The sequence below is a fragment of the Perognathus longimembris genome, chromosome 3 (assembly GCF_023159225.1).
Source record: "Perognathus longimembris pacificus isolate PPM17 chromosome 3, ASM2315922v1, whole genome shotgun sequence".
Lineage (NCBI taxonomy): Eukaryota > Metazoa > Chordata > Mammalia > Rodentia > Heteromyidae > Perognathus > Perognathus longimembris.
Window position 1 is genome coordinate 82,879,111 of NC_063163.1, and position 20,384 is coordinate 82,899,494.

The 20,384-nt window shown below is 50.6% G+C and overlaps 1 protein-coding gene across 1 annotated transcript in view; it reads left to right on the plus strand.

Moving 5' to 3' along the window:
- Ksr2 (kinase suppressor of ras 2) overlaps positions 1-20,384 on the plus strand; it is a 199,554-nt gene that overhangs the window by 130,581 nt on the left and 48,589 nt on the right. Inside the window, exons 7-10 of the mRNA XM_048340914.1 lie at positions 318-401; positions 9,041-9,108; positions 12,088-12,212; positions 18,490-18,658. Of these exons, the coding sequence (XP_048196871.1) occupies positions 318-401; positions 9,041-9,108; positions 12,088-12,212; positions 18,490-18,658 (446 nt within the window). The remainder of the gene's footprint in view (positions 1-317; positions 402-9,040; positions 9,109-12,087; positions 12,213-18,489; positions 18,659-20,384) is intronic.

Below are 20,384 nucleotides of genomic sequence, written 5' to 3' on the forward strand. Positions count from 1 at the left end.
GTTTGTAAAATATTCATAACTCAATCCATCCAACACTAACTTGGTGCCTGACCCCCGTGTAAAACCTTAGGCATGCATGACTTCATTTAGTCCTCCCAACAACCATGAGGCCAACACTGTGGGCCCCCCCCACTACCCAGATGAAAAGACGGAGGGTCCAGCAGTTTAAGGAACTTGATGAAGGAAGTCACTTATGTCGGAGGAAGCAGGACTCGATTCCAGGACTCATGCCTGTCTCCTTGATGTAGGCCGTCTGCCTAGAGATGGGTTGATTGCTCTCCTCTGCTCCTTGAAACGTTTCTGTCTCTTTTCTACAGGTTTTCCACCAAGTACTGGATGTCTCAGACGTGTACAGTCTGTGGAAAGGGGATGCTTTTTGGTCTCAAATGTAAAAATTGCAAGTAAGTGGCTGCACTTGGAAGGGAATTTCTGAAGCACCTACCATCAGCTAGAGGCGTGCAGTGCCTGACAAGAGCCTGGAAATTTGATTTCTGGATTCTTAAGAGTCCTTTGGTCTGCGTTTCAGAAACTCACACTAAGGCAGTGCAGAGAGAGTTGGATGATTCTGGGTGATAACCCCAGCAGACAAAACACAGTATGGAATATAGAACACTGGGCGGGTACACAATGGGCCCTTTATGCTCATAATGTCTAGGATCAGGGGCTGGCAAACCTGTCCTCTCACAAATCACACTGTCAGTATTTGAAGTTTTGTAGCCCATTGGTGGGGGGATCTGCCTGGCAGCTTCTTGGCTGAGCCTCTTTCAGCTCAGGAATGTTCCTAGACAAAGTAGACACAGATAGAGATGAACAATGAATTTATTCCAGCAAAACTCGATGTAGAAAAACCAGGCTCCAGCCTGGCTTGAGTCCTGTAGTTTGCTGATTCCTGAGTCGGAGTCTGCAGGTGCCTTTTCGCCTCCCCTTTCTCTCTCCTCAGGGCACTTCTCTGAACGAGTATGAACATTCTCCCCACTGTACAGATGAGAAAGCCGAGTCTCAGCAAGGAAAAGCCACAGCTAAAAAGTAGCAGTCAGGACTTGAACTCAACCCCCTTAACTCCTATTCAAGTTACTTCCTGTGCCCTCAAGTTCTGACTAGAAGGCTGGGCTACCCAGCACAGCTGCCTTCTTTTCCTCCTTCCTGATGTCTATTCTGTCATAAGAAAGCTGTGGCTCCAGGTGTGAGCTCAGCTATCACACTAAGCTGGGTTGAATTCCCACCTCTGCCACTTTATTCTTGTGTGACCTTGGGACCTTGGACAAGTCCCCAGTCATCTCATCTGTGGGAGAGGAGTCATTAATAAGCAGACCTGTCGCAGGGAGCAGTAAGCACTCATCAAACCAACATGCCGAGCATGACACGGAGCCTGTATTAAACTCCCAGGCTGTCTCTGGCTCCTTCCATTGGCATGTATTTTCCCCATCAGGTCCTGTGTCTACCAGGTGGCAAACTACACTCACTCGCCTTAGGGGAAGAGTCTAGGAAGTCCTCCTGCACTCCTGCCTGGCCTTGCTCTGCCTGTTTCACCGGCACAGGTTGCTGTCTGTCTTTTGGGTCCTTTCAGGCCTTCCTCATCCCTGCTCCCTGGTGGGCAATAGTAGAATAGCCAGCCTGACCATCTCTCACCTGCTTCAGAAGGTCAGGCAGAGAGCCCCTTCAGGCTTCATGGTGTTGAGAGCAGAGCACTGGTTCCTTCAGCTCCTAGGGCGCTGCGGCCTCCACAAGGGTGGGGGCCGTCACTGCCCAGCCAATGCCCAGGCATGGTCTTCAAGAGTTCCAAGCTAGATGAGGTTGGATTGCCCTGGTCACCATTTTCCTCCTAGAAATGCTGGTCAGGAAGTGAAGATAAGCCCCTCAAAGAGCAGTCGCTCTGACAGCATAGTGTGTGTACGTTGTAGAGAGTTGGTGGGGGCACTTTCTCAGAGATATCCCCCAAAACATTCTTCTTTTCGGTCCACAACTACTTACTAGTTGGATCACGAACATTCCAGATTGAGTGGTTCTCATCTGAAATGCTGGGGACAGAAATGTCCAAGCTCCTCCAAGTACTTTGTCTTTTAGGGTTTGTTTTGTTGTTGTTATTGTTTATTTGTGCTCCAGATTTGTTTTTCCTTTTGTTTTCTTAGACCTTTGCTGTGACTGGCTTTGGACCACTATCCTCCTATCTGCCAGTTAGCTGGGATTGTAGATGTGCATTACTTAAGCCCAGCCCAGCACCTGTATTTTGGCAGTGATTGTGGAATTTTCCACCTGTGGCGTCCTGTTGCTACTCACCAAATTTTGCATTCTGGTTGCAGATTTTGGAGTTAGAAGTACTCAGCTGTAATCTGTAAACACTGCGTGCCAAGGCCTCCTCCAAGGAGCAGGGAATCAAAGAAACAAACTCCCTGTTCTGGAGGAGGGGCACAGACGATGAAGGAGGTCATGAGGGGATGAGGCTGACAACTAAGAAACAGAAGGAAGTAGAGAAGGGAAATTAGGAATGAAAGAGGTCAGCAAAGGTCTCTTGCCAGAGTGAGAACTTAAGATGCAGGAGTCTGTGGCCCAAGTCATTTTCAGTACCCGGAAGCAGCCAGAGGGGTGGATTTGAATCTCCCAGGCAGGAAATGTTTGTTCTTGTGATCACTTTAGCCCAGAGCACCCTGTGTTAGCTAGAGACTCCCTGGGCCCCACCCTCTGTTTCCATGTGGGAACCTGGGACCAGTAGCCTCTAGGAGCTGGGGGCATTGCAGGCCTTCCCACAGCTAAGTTATATTTTGGACTCGGTCCTTTACCAACTGCTGAGTGGTCCCCACATTTCTTTCTTCTAAATTATGGGCCTCAACCTTTTGGTTTTCTGAGCTATAGGCTCTTTCTGTGTAGTATAAATTAGCCTCAAACTCCCTATCTTCTTGCCTCAGCCTCACACGCACTGGGATTACAGGTGTGTACCACCACCCCTGGCAATGGGTCTCCTACTTGAGCATGCATCTGAGTGCCCGGGAGGGTTGGTTGAAGCACAGATAGCATGTGGGCCCCACCCCTGTGGAGCCTCTCCTGATCCAGGGTCTCTGCAGTCTGTACATCCTGCAAGTCCCAGCTGGCTATGTGGCCTTGGTTCTGGGCCCCCACTTGGGAGAGCCACAGCCAGATGGAAAAGTAGCAGCAGAAAAGTCAAATCAAACTTTACTGCCCCGCTGGATGTTTTGTGAGGACGATCGGTACTTCTCCAGTTTGGTTCAAGTTCTGTTTTTCTGCTCTGTGCCTCCCTCTATAAATCTGGCTTTTGTTCGTCTTCATCTCTCCTGAAATTCATGCAATAAATACTTGTGCCACGAGTTATGAATATAGCCCGTGACCAAGAGGCCAGGCTGTAGGACAGATAGGCTTATATTTGCATCCAACTAGCGTGGAATCCTGCCGATTGCTTCCCTTCCTTTGTAACATGGGGGTGATAGCTTCCTGACTAGATTGTTTCAAAGGAAAACCAAGCAAGCTTACTGCTTTATTTCATGCTCATCCTTGTACCTGGCTCCTTTGAGGTACTTAATCACTGAAAGCTAACCCGATTTCTACTTGAAGAATTAATTTCGGGGTACCCCTCCACCCAGGAAACCAGAAACTTCTCCACGTCTAACCACCCCCTTCCCTCTTGCGTCAGTTTAGTGCCCACTTCCTGAGGAATTATCATCAAGCTGTCTTGTTGGTGTTCTGAATAGCGAGATTAATGAACTGATGAGGAATTAAAGCCCAGAAAGCAATCTGCAGTTATCGAAATCGAGGCGTCTTCATCTGATAGGTTCACGAGCGCCAAGCGCAGCGGTCCGGTGTCAGCACAATCCACGATTGTCTGGTAGCTGTGAAGCCAGCTGGCCCAAGTTTGCTTTTGCAGGAAGATGCTAGTGGGTTTCCCAGCCCTTGGGCATGTGTTATCTGCTTCCTTCTGTCCTCTTCGGTCCTTCCAGAAGTTTCTGCAAGCTCAGGCCTTGGTCTTTGAGAACCTCTGACCCTGGGTCTTCATTTCTTGCAGGCAAATGCATAGTACTGATTTGGGAGGCTTCAGGCTGTAGATAAAGAATCAATGCCAAGATGTACTTATTTATTTATTTATTTTTTTTCTGTACAAGGCAGAGTATAGAAACACAGGCAAGACCTTCCTGGCTACTGTGGAGAAGCAAAGCTGTGTCTCGGCTGCCTGCTTGCTCCTTGCAGCTTCCCTTGTGTGGATTGGGCCCTGGCTCTGAGAAACCTCGCCAGCCTCTCCCAGCTGCGGTGTGCTCAGGGTCACGGTCAGTTCCCACCGGGGACTGGATTGAGGTGGCCAATGAAAATGGCAGCTGGATCCCTGGGTAGACTCCCTGGGTTACACTGTGGAGCTCCAGGCCTGGGGTTCTGCATTTGCATGACGCCTCCCTGCGGGTTCCTGTTTGTCCTCCATCTGTGAGGGGAGGGGCTTGGGTATGCAGAGCGCTAGGCAAGAGGAGGGCGTGTGGGTGAGGTGGGGTGCACATCAAGGGCTCCTGTCCCTGAAGATGGCTCGAGGAAGAAGATTGAGCAGGTGAAGCTGGGCAGGGGGATAGGCTTTCAGCAGGACTTAGGAGCCCGTGGAGTTCATTTTGCAGTGGTTTGTTTGCATCAGGCACCTGGGGATGGGGTAATTGAGTCTGGGTTGAAACTGTGCTCTGTGCCCTGGTCACTGGCCATCCAGCTCCTCTCTGGGAAAGCAGTTTTGGCCTCCAGAGCCTCATCTTCATCCTGAGGGCCACCTCAGGCATGGGGAGGAGGGTGCTGGGGTGGCGATGGCCACTTCCTGGGTGGAGGCAGGGACGACAGTCACCAGAGGTGCTCACTGGCTGTGAGCGCCCGGGGTTGGTTGCAAGCACATTAGCCGAGGTTCTGGGGTGCTCTCCCCCTCCTCGGGAGAAGCCAGGGTCTAGCCCACGGCTGTGAGTGTGTCCTTGCCTGCACGCCTGGCATGGAGCTCATTCTCCCCTGGTCCCTGTGGTGGCTTGGGGCTGACAGCTCCCTAATGTGGAGTTGGAAAAAGTCCCTCAAGGCAGGCTGGCTCCATGGTGCGGTTTACGTGGCAGAGCTCCCTGCAGGACCAGGCAGATTCTGGAATTACCTGGAACCAAATCCCTATGTTGCTCCCCCCCTCCCCACACACGTCTTGCCTCCCTGCCCTGTAGTGGAATAGGTTTCTCCTCTCATACAACTCTTGCAAGAATCCCAGGCTCAGTGTCTGCTTCTAGGGACCCCAACTTGTGGGACAGGCACACAGACTCTGGGCAGGGAATGCTGAGCTCAGGTCCCAGTCTGACCACTTCCTATCTGTGTGATTTTTGAAGTACAGTGAGGCAGAAATATTCACTCAGCCTGCTGAAAATTCATGAGCGCCACAATCACATTCATGGCTGGCAGATTTGGCCAAAACCTTTAAATAAGTGGTTACCATTTAATACCGGATATTCTATCAGTACAAAATATATAACACATGTAGCCATAGAGTCGCTTCTGTGGGTTGAAGCAAGATTGGGGTTCTGGAAAGTTCTGGATATTTCTCACTTTGTTGTGACTCTTGTTTTTCAGTCTTCCTTGGGGATTTTTTTTCCCCCCTCCATACCATGTGGCTTCTTGGGAGATATGCTAAAGGTAGATCTCAGTAATTCTCAGCCTTGCCACTGTTGATGATTTGGAGCTAGATCATTCTGGTTGCAATTCTGTGCATCATAGCAGTCCCCAATGACTAGTTGTAACAAAAGGAAATGACTCCAGATGTCCTCTAGGGCTGCAGAATTGCTCCTCATTGGAGTGGGGTGCACATCACAGTGTCAGCAGGCTAATGCCAGTCTCCTGCCCCATGGATGGACCTAGCGAACACCTGCAGCTTCTCGGGTGAATTATACGTATTCCACTCGAGGGATATAGAGCGAATTACGGGGTTTCTCACCCTCTACTTATGGGGGTGATTATAGGGCTCTATTCCCTCTTATATTATAGGGTGGCCAGACACCCCACTTTGCCTGGGACTTTCCTGAGGCTAGCACTGAAATTCCCAAGTGCCCAGAACCCCCACCTCAGAAGGCATCACCTTGTAGCATAGACAAGTGCGTGCATGCGTGCACTCTGTCGGGTCACCACCCACTTCTGTGGCCGTGGTCACTTCCCTGCACACTCAGCATGTGCTGGGCAGCTTGGGTTAGCTAGCACCGACTGCCTAGTTTATTCTAGAAGTGTTACGATGCTGTCTCCTCAATCCCTCTTCCCCCCCAGATGCCTAGCTGACTGGACTTGCTTATACTTTCTTATTTCCACACCACTGCTCCCTCACTAATTTGCACTTAAATAAGCCATGACTCCTTTGCCTAGTCTGTGTATTGTGGGGTCTTTTCACTTAGATTGGCTGAATTTTCAATTCCCTTCCTTTGCCCTGTGTGTTCTCCTCGCCTGCGTTCTTGAACCCATCATTCCACACTGGACTTGAATTATTCCTGTTCTTGCAAAAATGGATCCAGCCACAAGTGTTAGGAGATCAGGGTAGGAAGTCCGCCCAATTGGTCTGAGCCCCTGGAAGCATTCCTTGCTTTCGACCTTTGCAAACGGGAGAAATCACAAATGCCCATGTGGCAGCTGCCGCCAAGTTCCTGGAAGCTCTGGGAATTCGTACAACAGGCAGGATATTGACAGGATATAATTATGAGCACGCATTTTGGAGATTACCAGCTTGAATCTTGAACTTACTTTGCCATTAATAGAAGCACTTCAGCTTTTTGCAGTAATTATCATGGGTATTAATGGTCCCTTATCTGCATTTTAAACCTATTCGAAGCAAAAATTACAGTCCCTTTACAGTGGTATGTGAGAGATGAGGAAGCTTAAGTAAATTGATGTAGTGAGAGTGGTGGTGGTGATGGTGGTGATGGATAATGGTGGCAGTGTGATAGTGGTGAGGATGGTGATAGGATGATGGTGGTAGTGTTGATAATGGTGGTGGTGGTGATGGTGGTGGTGGTGATAATGGTGGTGATGGTGGTGATGACAGTGGTGGTGGTGATGGTGTGATTGTGATGGTGGTGGTGGTGGTGATGATGGTGGCGATGGTGATTTTGATGACAATGACTGTGATGATGATGTTGGGTGATAGTGATGATGGCAGTGATGATGATGATGACAACAGTCGTCATCCTCAAGAATTTTCTGGAAGAACCACTGTGCTTGAGTCACATCCCTGTTCCCAGTCCCCCGGCTGAGGGGGAGGCAGGGCAATGAGTGGATGTACTGCGCACACGAAGGGTGCAATTTACAAGAAACCATTTTCCAAAAAAATTCATTTCATTGGTTTTCCCTCTGTTCCCTTCCTTCTCTGTCCTTGCTTTTCTTTTCTCTCCCAACACGTCTCGTCTCCAGCAGCACAGGCCGTGGGGACAGGGAGGGAGAGGGCCAGGAGGAAGGCCTGGTTGTGTACCTTGGATAGAAGTCCCTGTGCCCCGTTTCCTGACGGCACGGTGTTGCATGGTCTCACTTGGCCAGTCGCTCTTTGAGGGGATGGGGGCTCCACACAGCAGCTTTTTTCCAGAACTGAAGCTTAGCCTATTAATAATGCCTGAAAGTTCAAAAAAAGATTGGCCATTTTCTAACTCCTCTCCAAGTGTCTGGGCTCTCCTAAGACAGCACAGCATCCCCGTGTGCACTCAGAGTATGCTTGTGTGAAAGTGTGGCCCTACTGGGTGCAGGTGCGCACTGCGCCAACCCTTCCCTCACTGATGGCCCCTGTTCACACGCTGAGAAGGCAGAGCCTCTGGCAGCTTAAGGCTGCTTGATGCCGAAGACGGAGATTTGTTGTTGTTGTTTAGTTTTATATTTTGCCTTCTTGTCTTTATTTTGGGGAGCGGAGGGGCAGTAGAAAGATTTGTGAACTCAGGGCTCCTTACTTGCTTGCAAGGCAGGCGCTCTTCTGCTGATTCCAGGCCGCAGTCCTTTTTGCTTTCACGGTTATTTTGAATAGGGTTTGGCATTTGTGCTCAAGCTGGTCTGGACTGTGATCCTCCTATTTATGCTTCCCATGTAGCTGGGAGGAAACCGACACTGGTGTAAAAGTAGAGGGGAGGGAAGGAGGAGGAAGAAACCAGAGACTAGAAGACAGGTAAGCCTCAAAGCCAGCCAGGACAGAAAAGTCCATAAGACTCCGTCTCTAAGGTAACCAGCAAAAAGCAGGCTTGGACGCATGGCTCAAGTAAATCAGCAGCTAAGCAAGCAAGGAAGCCATGCAAGCCTGAGGCTTTGAATTCAAACCCTAGTACTGGTAGAGAAAAAAATTATATAGACGAAAGCTTGTTATTCTCTATGGAAAAAAAATCAGTATTCTTTGCCATCCTTAGGTAACCTGAAAGCATAGATATTAAGTGGAGCCCCATTAGGTCAGTTCCCTGAGGGGGGCTGGGACTCCGGGGGCCCACTTTACAAGGTTTTTCTAAAGCTGGAATGAAATGGTATCTGTGCAATGGAGACAAGCAAGTCTTCAAGTCATGTCATGATGAATACAGACTGCTGGCTGCTCATGAATACCGACTGCCGGGGAAATGAGTTGGAGGCAGAAAGTCCACGTGGGCACTAGTGGTTAAAAAAAAATGGCCACCACTTTTAGACCCCTCTCAGTATGGACCCAAGAGGTTGGGTGGCAGCAGCTGCTCTCCAGAGTTAATTCTCTGGATTACCAAAGATAAGCCTTTGCTGTAACTGCCCTTTCTCATTTCCCATCGGGTACCCACAGTAACAAGAACTCTCCAGACCACAGGGGCAGCTCTTTCATCCATTCACTCTCTCATCCATCCATCTATCCATGCATCCATCCATCCATCCATCCTGCATCTACTTATCCACTGACATACCAATCCATGTATCCCCCGCTCCCCTGCCCATCTGTTTACCCACTCACCCAATCATGCACAAACTTACTTATCCACTACTTTTTTCCATCCATCTACCCACTGTTTCATCCCTCCTTCCCTCCCTCCCTCCATCATCCATCCATCTTTTCCTCTTTTTTTCCCCCCTTCAGATTAAAGTGCCACAACAAATGCACCAAAGAAGCCCCACCCTGTCACCTCCTGATCATCCACCGAGGAGGTAAGGATTTAACACTTGCTTCCCTGGGGTAGTGGTGGGGTGGAAGCTTCTTGCAGACCACCCAGGATAGTTGCCCCAGCCAGCATGACTTGAGGTGCTTCCTGATTCTTAAGTACTCTCTCATCCTATTTTTTGTCCCTCCAGTGCCTTCCATCCTGCATGCCTGCCTTCCCTTTTCCAGGCTTTTATGCTGGCCTCTGATATTGTGGTTCATCTCCCCTCATTGTTAGCCCTTGTTCTTTCAATCCTGTCTGTCCTTCCAATTTCCACTTCTGCTCTTTCTGCCAACCCCATTGCTTTCCCTTCCCACATGAGAAGAGCACTGGCTGAATGCCCTTCCATTGTGTTCTCGCCATGTTCAGTCAGCTGGTTTTACAGAGGCCAGCGTGGAGAGGTCTCTGGCTCAGGTTTGTTGGTTTGGGCCTACTGGGAGTGCCTGGGCCAATCACACTAGAAGGAAGGCTTTTCCTTACTCGCCGAGGACTTCACAGGAAGTAACTCTGAAAACTTTCGTCCATTTTGAGAATAATTCCCCAAATCCTTGCCCCCTGTAGTAGTCACCCCCAAGCCCCACTATCCACCTTGTAGTCTATCCCTGGGGGGGGACTCTCTAGGTCTCTACTCTCAAATTCAGTAGCTACCAGCCACATCTGGCCAATTCGATTAATTAAAATAAAATAAAAGCACAAGTTGAATTAGTCATTCACACCAGCTGCACTGTCAGGGCTCAGTAACCACAGGTGGCTGCCATATTGGGTTCAATCCAGACATGGAGCCATTTCATCACCATAGAAAATTCTTCTGGATCTCACTGCCCAGGTCCTTTCTGTTCAAATGATGGCACGGAGACCTGCAACATTGGGACAGAACACCTGAGAATGTGTTCAAAATTCACCATTCCTACTGAGCCAGAATTCACTACTTTTTTATTGACACCCCTCACCCCCCAGATCTGCAGGGGATTTCCATGCATTTAAAGTTGGGAGGTGCTTCTTGCAAACAGAGTTGGCTGTAAATTTGACATCCACTGGAGTCCTGCAGATGGCCAGAGGGCCAGCTGGGGCAGGGGAAATGTCTGGAGAAGGCGGCTACTCCCACAGCAGAATGGATCTACCTTACAGGCATCTCTGAATCTTAAACGAAAATCCCAACAGAGACTTTGATGGGCCACAGTCTTGCTTTTAAATGTTAGCAACTCAGTATGATCGTTTACTTCCTTCTTGCTACCTTCCCTGCTAAGATCTCTATCCCTAGGTTGAGCCAAACTTTAGAACTATCAGGTAGCCATTTCAGGGTACAAGAATTTGCTAATACAAGAGCAGATCTTTCATCTTCATCTTCCCACCCCGCCTGGACTCAATTAGCGAGCTGTGAGGAATCCTCTGGAATTTAGACTGAACTCAAGGGAAACTTAAAAGGAGGAAGCAAGTGGTAGCTGAAGGCCTTCCCAAAGCCAGAAGGATTTTTATGATTTTTACATTGTTGGTCTACACAAAGAAGTGAAGGAAAGGTCTTCAACTCCCTTCCCACCCCACATCCTTAATTAAGATCCATCGATTTCCAGAGTCACTAGGTACACTCAAGGAAGCTATTTTGAAGCCCGAATCCTCACAGCTCCCTAGCCTCGGGTCAGCTTCGGTGGGGGTAATTCTCCTCCCATGAAATTCCTCTGGGTAGTGATGCTGTGACTCTATCTCCAACTGTGGAGGGTGCGGGGTGACCCTCGCTCCAAGGCTGATATTTAAGGAAAGACTCCCTCCCTCCCTGCTACCCACCTTCCAGGTCATGCTCTCCATGTCCCAAGACAAGAGGTACCTGTAGAAGCAAATGGAACTTTCCAGAAGTCTTCCTGCTTTTTTTTTTTTTTTTTTTTGTTTCCTTACCTTTTCCCCTCTGTTGGTGGGAAGTTGAAAATAGGCCCTGTTTCCATGGTAATGGCAGCTCAGGCTAAGAGAAATTAAGTCCCTGGGTCAACCCAAAGCTTTAATATTTCAACCAATTCTTTTCTCATTTCCACAATTAAAGAGAAAAGAAAAGAATCAGGAAGAGGGACCTCACATCAAACTTGAGCTTTCTCTGTGTTGTTCTCTGTCTTGCTCCCTGTGAGCAGTGGAAATGACAGAAGGAAATGGGGTTACTCATGAGCTTTGGGTCAGGAAGCATGTACCTAGCATCATCTGTGTGCTCAGCTTGTTGGGCGGCTTTGGATGTAGCCTCCCAGGAAGGCTGGAAGAGGTGGGCTGGCCTCACGGGCCTATGTGCTTGTTGGGGTGACCATGTGTGGCAGGCTGCTTAGTCCTCACAGACCCCCCCCCCAACCATGGTAACACAAGGTGACCCCATACAAAGCTTAGAATTGTCCGCTAATCATAAGTCCTGAGGAGTCAGGAACTTCCCAGTGTGAAATGAGATTTAGTTCTAGAGTGGATAACTATGAAACAGCAATGCTACCAGGAAAACCTAACTGTGAGCACTTTAGTTTTTATTTTTTAATTGTCATAGGTGATTACATTTATTTTGTGGGGGAACCGGAGCTTGAATTCAGGGTGTTATGATCTCCCTTAACTTTTCCTGCTCAGGGCTTCCAATCTTACAAGTCGAGCCATGGCTCCGCTTCTGGCTTTTCTTGCTGGTTAATTGGATATAAGAGTCTCACAGACTTTTCTGCCCTGGTTGGCTTTGAACCATGATCCTCAGATCTCAGCCTCATGAGTAACTGAGCTTATAGGTGTGAGCTACTGTGCCCAGCTGACCATTACATTTTGGAGAATGCAGAAAGCTTAGAGAATACTTGGATCCCATCACAATGCTACAATGACTGTTGCTGTGTGTGTGTGTGTGTGTGCGCGCGCGCGCGTGCACGCGCGTGCATGCAAGTGAAAGAGGAGTCTTCCAGGTGGGGTCTGAGCCCAACTCTCCTGGCATAATCAAAGCCAAAATAATACTTAAACTTTCCCATCGCTGTTTTTGTCCCTACGGATCCAGCAAGGTTGGTCCGGACAGAGTCGGTCCCGTGTGACATCAACAACCCTGTACGGAAACCACCCCGGTATTCAGACCTGCACATCAGTCAGACGCTCCCCAAAACCAACAAAATCAACAAGGTGAGACAGGGGCTTCTGCAGGGTTCAGGCTCGTGGCGGGGGGGGGAGGTGGGTGGGCACCACCAGGTAGAGGGTGAGGGAATGGAAGAGATTGACCTGGGGTGTGGTTCTCATCTGCCTGCCAGCCCACCTGGGCTCCCCTGGTCCTTCCTTTCTCCTGTGATCTGTGTGGAATCAAGCTTGCTGGGAGCGCTGGGCAGTCAGTGGAGATACTCCTGTGCCAGAAATCCATCTGCTACTGAATCCATCTGCCCTGGAAGTGGGGGTGCATGTGTTGGAGGGCGGTGCGGTTGGGATGTCAGGAGAAGCCCAAAGGGAGTTTTCCTCGTGCCTCAGCCCCTGCCTACTCTGTGCTCGGAGACGTCTCCCCATCTGCTGGGATCGCTGTGCAGATGGCCCTCGGCTTTCAGAACATCTGTGCACTAAGGGCTGGGGAGCAGCGGCTCCGCTTCCAGTGGAGCCTGGATGGGAAGTTGTCTTTGGGGGCTCTGAGCTCTGAGCACCAGCTAGTTGGGTTAGCTTCCTTCCTCAGGCAGCTGGGCAGCAGTGGGCCTCTCTGCTCCTCTTTTCTTTTCTCTTCTATTTATGTGGTACTGAGAAATCAAACCCAGGGCTTCATGCATGCTAGGCAAGCACTCTACCACTAAGCCACATTCCCAGCCCTCCCCACCTCTTTATTTCTAGCAGGGTCTCTCCATGTGTCTCATGGTTGTCTGGTGGGGCGACACTTACGCCCTCCAAGCCCCATCATAGTGGGAGGCAAAGGATATGCCCCTTCATGGTCTTGGAGCCCTACCAGGCCTTACTGCATTGTCTTGAGAGTGGATACAGTGTAGTCAGCCCTAAGAAGAAGGACATGGGTGTGCAGGTCCCAGATGAGCATCCTGGAGAGCAGGCTCTCTTCTCATCCCTCCATCCCTCCCTCCCACCTTCCCTCCCTCCCTCCCTCCCTCCCTTCTCCAGGCAGCAGCCAGGGTGATTCTTAGATTCATTAGATTGCCATCTCTCTCTGCTTTTAAAGCCATCCATTGGCTTTCTGTTGCTTTCCAAAAACAAACCTGAATCTCCTCTGTTAGCCTGCAAGGCTATGCAAAATTTGGTCCCTCCTTGCCTCCATCTCTGACCTTTCCTTCCACACTCCCTTCCACGCCATATGCTCTTTTCTTCTCGTGCTCTCACCCCCAGATTCTGCCACGAGATCTTGAGCCAGTCACCATCTGGCTTCTCGTGGCATCGTCCTAGCAGTGGAGAGGGCTTGTGTGCTGGCGTCAGGACAGCCTGGCAGCCCGCCTTGGCTTTCCCCACTTACTTGCTGTAAAGCTTTTGCAAGTCACGTCATCTCCCAGGACCTCAGGTTTCCTGTCTATGAAATGAAGGTGCTCCTGTCATCTGCTGCTGCTTCATGGGTGGCCCTAAGTTTGATGGGATGTGACACCCATTCTTGGACTGTGCTCACAGCTCTGGGCTTTGCGAGCTGAGATACGGCATGGTTTGGTTTTACTCCATAGAGTCCCAGGACTCAGCTGGGAAATCTCTTAACAGCTTGTATCCGGAGGCAGCCAGCCCAGAGCTTAGCCCAGGAATGCCCATAGGCTGTGCCCCTTCCACGGTCTAATTTTGTGACTAAAGCTTTATCAGGACTGGGTTTGGTGACACAAATTTGTCAGCCCATCACCTGAGAAGCAGAGGCAGGAGTTCAGGTTCAGCAAAGGCCCTATAGAGAGTTCCAGGCTATCCTGAGGTATGTAGTAAGACCCTGTCTCAAAAACACACAAAAAAATGTTATGGAAGCTCAACCACATCCCTATTATGTGTGCAAAATGAAAAGTTGAAGAACCACAACAGGGATGCTATGACCTTTGAATCTGAAATGTTTACTGTCTGGTGCTTTGCTGAAAAACCTGATGACCAAGAGGCTTCTTAGCTGGTGCTTCCAGCATCTTGGGTGGGACGAGTCAAGATCTGGGCTTCGCAGGAGGCCAGTGAGACGAGTCGAGGTCTGGGCCCCACAGGAGGGAGGCCAATGGGACGAGTCGAGGTCTGGGTCTGGGCCCTGCAAGAGGGAGGCCCGTGGGACGAGTCGAGGTCTGGGCCCCACAGGAGGGAGGCCCATGGGTTTGCCATACCCACACCCAGCTTGTGGCTTGGGCTTCCTCATGGTGTGGCCGACTGCTCGTGGCTCCAGAATGAGCAACTGACGTGGGCCTTGGACAGCCTCGCTTCTACTGTACTTTCTTAATGGGAAAAAAAATCACGAGATTTGAGGGGAGGACACCTACACCCAAGCTCTTGGCGGCGAGTCCCCAGCATCTCAGGGCTTGGGTCCGTGTTTTATAAACGCTCAGGATGAACAAGGGGGAGAGTTAGGGAAACGAAATTCAATGATCAGTATTTTAAAACACATGAGTGCAGCCAGCATGTGTGTTGGAAATTCCGGCTGGTATGATAAGCTTCAGTGTTGGGGCCTCAGAAAATGTCTCCTTTCCCTTGGTTATTTTCAAAGCATGGATGTGTTAGGGCTGCAGATGTGGCTCGACAGCAGAGCACTTGTCGGGCCTATGCAAGGCTCAGGGTTCCATCAGCCTCCCCAACAAATGAAGACTTGAGTTAAAAAAAAAAAACAAACCCTAAGATATGGGGATATATAAGAGGAGATCCGCACAACTGGGAGGGCCAAGGGGGCTCAGATAATGAGCCCCTGGGGGTAACCATACCTCTGAAGACCTGTCTTTTCCTTGGACTTCTGAGGGACCGGGAATCGAGAGCCACCCCGCGGCCTTCCTCTGGGCCCCACAGACCCTGCGGCCTCTCAGCGTTAGACACATCGTGATCGGCATTGTTCTGCTTGTCCTCCAGCAGCAGAATCTGACAAGGAGATAAATTAACCTCTGTTTAGGAAGCAGCTTGGACATGAAAGCGGTCGGGCTCCATCACGGGGCTGAGTTGTTTGTTTTCTCCCTTTCTCTGGCTGGCGTTATGCTGATGGCCTTTGTCAGGCCCTGATGCAAGGAGTGGTGTGGATTTCTGGGCCGGTGTGCTCTGTCTGAAGTGTTCTCCGCATTGCTCTTTGTCTCTTCTCCCAGCTCCATCCGCCCAGTATCACAGAGCAAAGCCCTTGCTTTCACACCTGCCATGGTGGTTGGAACATGGATTTTGGAGTGGGAAAGCCTAGACTTGCAGCTCAACTCCTTAATTTGCTGTGTGACTGTGGGAAGGCCCTTTCAGTCTGACTGTCTTGGTTTTTCCTTTGTGTGAATTGGGTTGTACAGTAGATATTGTTGAGGTAGTGGAGAGGAATAGATGTGTGATGTGTGAGAGGGATTTAGTCCACGATGGGGGTACTTGGCATGATTGCAGCTTGATGATGAAATGAGGAGGAAGAAGAACCAGAGGAGGAGGAAGAAAAGGATGAGGGAGAAGAAGAAGAGGAGAAGGAAGAACAGCAACAGGAAAAAAAGAGGGGAAGCCAGGTGCTGGTGGCTCATACCTGGAAACCTAGCTACTCAGGAAGCTGAGATCTGAGGGTTGCAGTTCAAAGCCAGCCTGTGCAGGAAAGTTTATAAGACTCTTATCTCCAACTAACCACCTAAAAGCCAGAGGTGGAGCTGTGTCTTTGAGCAAGAAAAGCTGACACCCAGGCCCTGAGTTTAAGCCCCAGGACTGACAGAACAAAAAAAGAGGAGGAGGAATATGGAAGGAGAAGGAAGGTGGGGAGAAAGGGGAGCAGGAAGAAGAGGAGAAGGAGGAGAAGAAGATGGGGCAGGAAGAGGAGGAATAGGAGGAAGGATGGGAGGAACAAGAGAAGAAGGAAGGAGAGGCAGGAGGGAAAGGTGGAAGAAGAGAAGGGAAACTAAGAGTAAGAAGGAAAAGAGGAGGAAGAAGAAAGAAGGAAGAGGGGGAGAAAGAGAAAAATAAAACAGAAGAGGAAAAGATGGAGCAGATGAAAAGGATAGAGGGAATGAGGGAGACTGTAAATGATGGGAAAGAGGGAGATCAAGAAGACAGGAGGGGCGCTGGGAATATGGCCTGGTGGCAAGAGTGCTTGCCTCCTACACATGAAGCTCTCAGTGCGATTCCCCAGAACCACATATATGGAAAACGGCCAGAAGGGGCGCTGTGGCTCAGGTGGCAGAGTGCTAGCCTTGAGCGGGAAGAAGCCAGGGATGGTGCTCAGGCCCTGAGTCCAAGGCCCAGGACTGGCCAAAAAAAAAAAAAAAAAAGAAGAAGACAGGAGGGTGAGGGGATGAAGAAGGCAGAGCGGGTGGAAGAGAAGAGAAGCATTGGCAGCAGCACAGCCGTGCTCCTCAGGGTGCAGGTCCCTTTGATCAAGGCCTCAGAACTACTATCTGCCCCAGAAGCAGAGGCTGAAGGTCTGCCTGCCGTGGTCCAGGGTCAGAAGGGGCTGCATGCTGCGGAGCTGTGTTCAGTTGGTTGCACGGAACAGAGACGTACCTGACCTAGGTCAGCCGAGGGGGGTGTCTACAGGAAAGACCTACATGGGGGGGACACGGGGACAGGACACCAGCCCTTAGGATCTGGGCCTCATGAAAGGACACACAAAGGATTGTCTTGAGTGGAACAAATAAGACCATGGAGGGTTGTTCTGGCTTTCTGTCGTGAGCCAGCCCCCAGGCACGCTTCGTGGATTTGCCTGTTCGGTGACTGACGACCTACGCCTTCGTCCTCTGCGCTCACGTTCACTCTGTGCCGTTGGAGTGCTCCACAAAGGATGCCATGGGTTTTGCGGTCTTCATGACCATCTACTCATTTGTTTGTGGTGTACTGTGTGCCCTGCGTTCCTCTCTGCTCAGCCTCTGTTCCTGATACTTCAGCACCTCATCTTACTGGACAGCTCACTCAGCACTTTCAGTTTGGGTCCTGTGCTGGGCAGTGACCCCTGTTTATTTAGGGCATGCCATTCCTCAGAGGCTGTGGGGTCCGCAGGCAAAGGGCAGATAAGGGAATTATCCGCGAGAAGGCAGTTAGCCCCACCATATTTAGCTCAGTGCCCAGTGAAGCGGGGACCCAGCTGAGCATCCTCCTTTTGGATTCCCAGAGTGAGAGGTGAGTGTCTTAGTTGCTAGCCCAGACTTGTGTTCCTGTCTCTGGGCTGGGAGCTGGGACCTGCACCCCGTGGGAGCCCAGCACTCCATACGGGAGGAAGGGTGAGGCGTGGATGGGCTCTGAGGGGTGCTTCTGTCTCTTGTCTGTGTTCAGAAAGGAGGATCGTGCCAGCTGCCCTTTCCTGCTTGATCTGGAAGAGTTCAAGTTCCCCTCTCTGATGGAGTTCCAACTCCAGCTACGGGTCCCATGGGGACCTGGGCCTCACCTGCAGAAAGAATTTCCCCTCCTGTTGGAGAGTTCAGCCAGGGAAAATGGGCACCAAGTCAGCCAGAGTGTACTGTGCTGAAAAATACTGTCTTGCCTTAAAAAAGCAAAAACGAACCATGATATTTTTTTTATATAATCCAGAAGCTGCATCCTTGAACGTTGATTCCAGAGCTATATAGACATATACTACACGTACATGCTCATAGTAACTTTATCCACAACAGCCAGCAGGCAGCAAGCAGCGCATGGGACCTCCAATGGAAGAATGGTTAAGCAAGCTGTGGCTTTCAGCACGGTCACGGTCAGTGGCGGGGCCTGCCAGAGCCTCTGAAGGAAGAGGTGCAGCCCCTCGGCTTCTGAGGATGCCTGCAGCCCTCTGATCTCTACTTCATCTTCACATGGCTGTGTGTGTGTGTGTGTGTGTGTGTGTGTGTGTGTGTGTGTGGTCTGTCTGTCCATTCCTTTCTGTTTAGCACCCACTTAGTCTAGGATGGTCACCCCTTCCTTTAATTATGTCTTCAAAAGACTCTTGGTCCCAAATGAGAGTGGATTCTGAATTACTAGGTAACATACCTTTGCAGGGAGGTAGTATTTGACCCACGACACTGCCCCCTCCCTTTACCTCCCTCCCTCCTTCTTGTCTCCTGATAATGCGCATTTGAACTCTGTGTCTTTGCTCTGGAGCGGATCCAGGGGCTGTGCGAGGTAGTGCAGACTCCAGCCGAGCTGTGGATGAGGATGCTGCCTCTCGCTCCCCTGTGCTCGGGAGCTGTCAGGCTGTTGATTCTTTAATAAACACCCGGGAGGAGAGGTGTCAGGCTTGGGCAAGGACACTGGGCACCTCGGCGTGAGGCTGTCCAGAATCAAAGAGGCCCGGGGTACACGTGGCCATCACCTCTGTGGTCTTCACTCCGTGGTAACCCTGCCCCCCCTTCCGTTTCTGCAGGATCACATCCCTGTCCCTTACCAGCCAGATTCCAGCAGCAACCCTTCCTCCACGACGTCCTCCACGCCCTCCTCGCCGGCACCTCCCCTCCCGCCCAGCGCCACGCCGCCCTCCCCCCTCCACCCCTCCCCCCAGTGCGCCAGGCAACAGAAGAACTTCAACCTGCCAGGTACGTCCCTGTCTTGGAGGGGCAGAGGAGAGAGAGGGTGATGGGGCCTGTCCTTGCTCAGGGGTGTGTGTGTGGGGGGTGGATAGCAGCCTGGTGGGCAGGGAGGACCGTGGAGGAATGTGGGTGGACCCTTGCCATCGGCAGGGCAGTTGCCAACTAGGGCCTTATTTCATTTAGAGTAGCCATGAGGTAAGTGGAATTAGCTCCATTTTACAGATGAGGAAACTGAGACAGGGCATGGCACAGGGGCTTCATGAAGACTCTTAACTTTTGGCTGGCAGCAGCGCCAGTCTTCACCCGAGGCTAGGGTGCAGAGGAGTCCGTTTCTCTGTGGCACTTGTCCTGCTAGCTTGATGGACATTGGCATCAGGGCCATGTGCCAGGGGATGTAGAGACGCATTCCTGAATTCTGCCTGTTTTCTGTGTCCCGGTCCCCAATGCCAGACAAATGCTCTGAATGTGTGTCTAGAGTCCTGGGTTCAAGATCCAGGTCTCCCACATGCCTGCGGTGAGCCTTCTGACTTCCATTTTCTCACCTTGGAAAGAAGGTAGTTGGATGAAATGTTCTAGAAGGTTCTACCATCTCCTACTTGGGCTATTGCCTGGGGAGGAGCCGTTGGGCTGTAGATGGTGGAGGAGCCATTCGGGGCCGCTGTGGCCTCTTGCTGCCCTTTGTCATTAGGCGTAAGGGATGTTCCTCCCTGCAGTGGGCCACATCTGAGACTCTCCCTAACTTCCAGAATGCAGCCCCAATCTTGATCCCAGACCCCAGGAGGGCTACAGTGGGGTCTCCGTAGCTGTGATAAACTAGACCTAGGTGACTCCTCCTAAAGGAGCAAAGACTTAATCTGTCTCCATTTCAGATGATTCTCTGACGTTAAGGCCTGTACCTGGGAGCCCCCAGACTCAGTCCCACGGCTGAGGACAAGCCGGCTGTCCCCATGCACACTTCTTCCTAGAGAGGGAATGGATGGGGCTTTGAGTCTTGAAACTTGGGTAGTTAAAAACATTTTTTAAATTATCTTTAAGTAGTTGTATAACACGCTTTCAATCCCACATGCTAGTTTATCAGTGCAATGTGTCTTGCTTGATCAGTGTCAACCCCCTCTGGTAGTTTTCATTTGTGTATTTAATTCTGATGCAGCCTCATGTCTGCTAGGAGTGAGGGCCATGCACGTGGAAGCCAGCCTTGGCCACCCGTGGCCACACACAGGTCGCAGCAGAGTCACCTCAGTTAGGGATGCTGGGTAGCTAGGCAGGTCACCCGGCCTGGCCCAGGGTGAGGGCTCCTCTTCTGAAAGGCTGAATCGGAGCTGAAGCAGGAGGATCATGGGTTTGAAGCCACCTGGGCTCCATAGTTGAGCCCTTCAATTCAGCTCTACCACTTAATATCTACATGGTGTGCAAATGACCTACCTTGCGGGGTCTCAGTTTCCCCATCTGCACAATGGATAATAATAGTTCCTTCCCCTTAGAGTCATTAAAGCAGCAGGCCTACAGAGTTTAGCAGAGTGACAGTCTCATCAAAGATCTCATCCAAGAAATGCAGTATCCTGGGGAGCCTTGACGTGGGAAAATACCCATAATGCATTTTAAGTGGAAAGATGGGTGCTTAGCAAAATCATGGACATGATAACCATTCTCTGTATTACAAAGTGACTGTGTGTGTTGGGGTACGGGTGACAGCATTATGTTTGAGTATAGGCACAAAAAGGCCCACAGCACG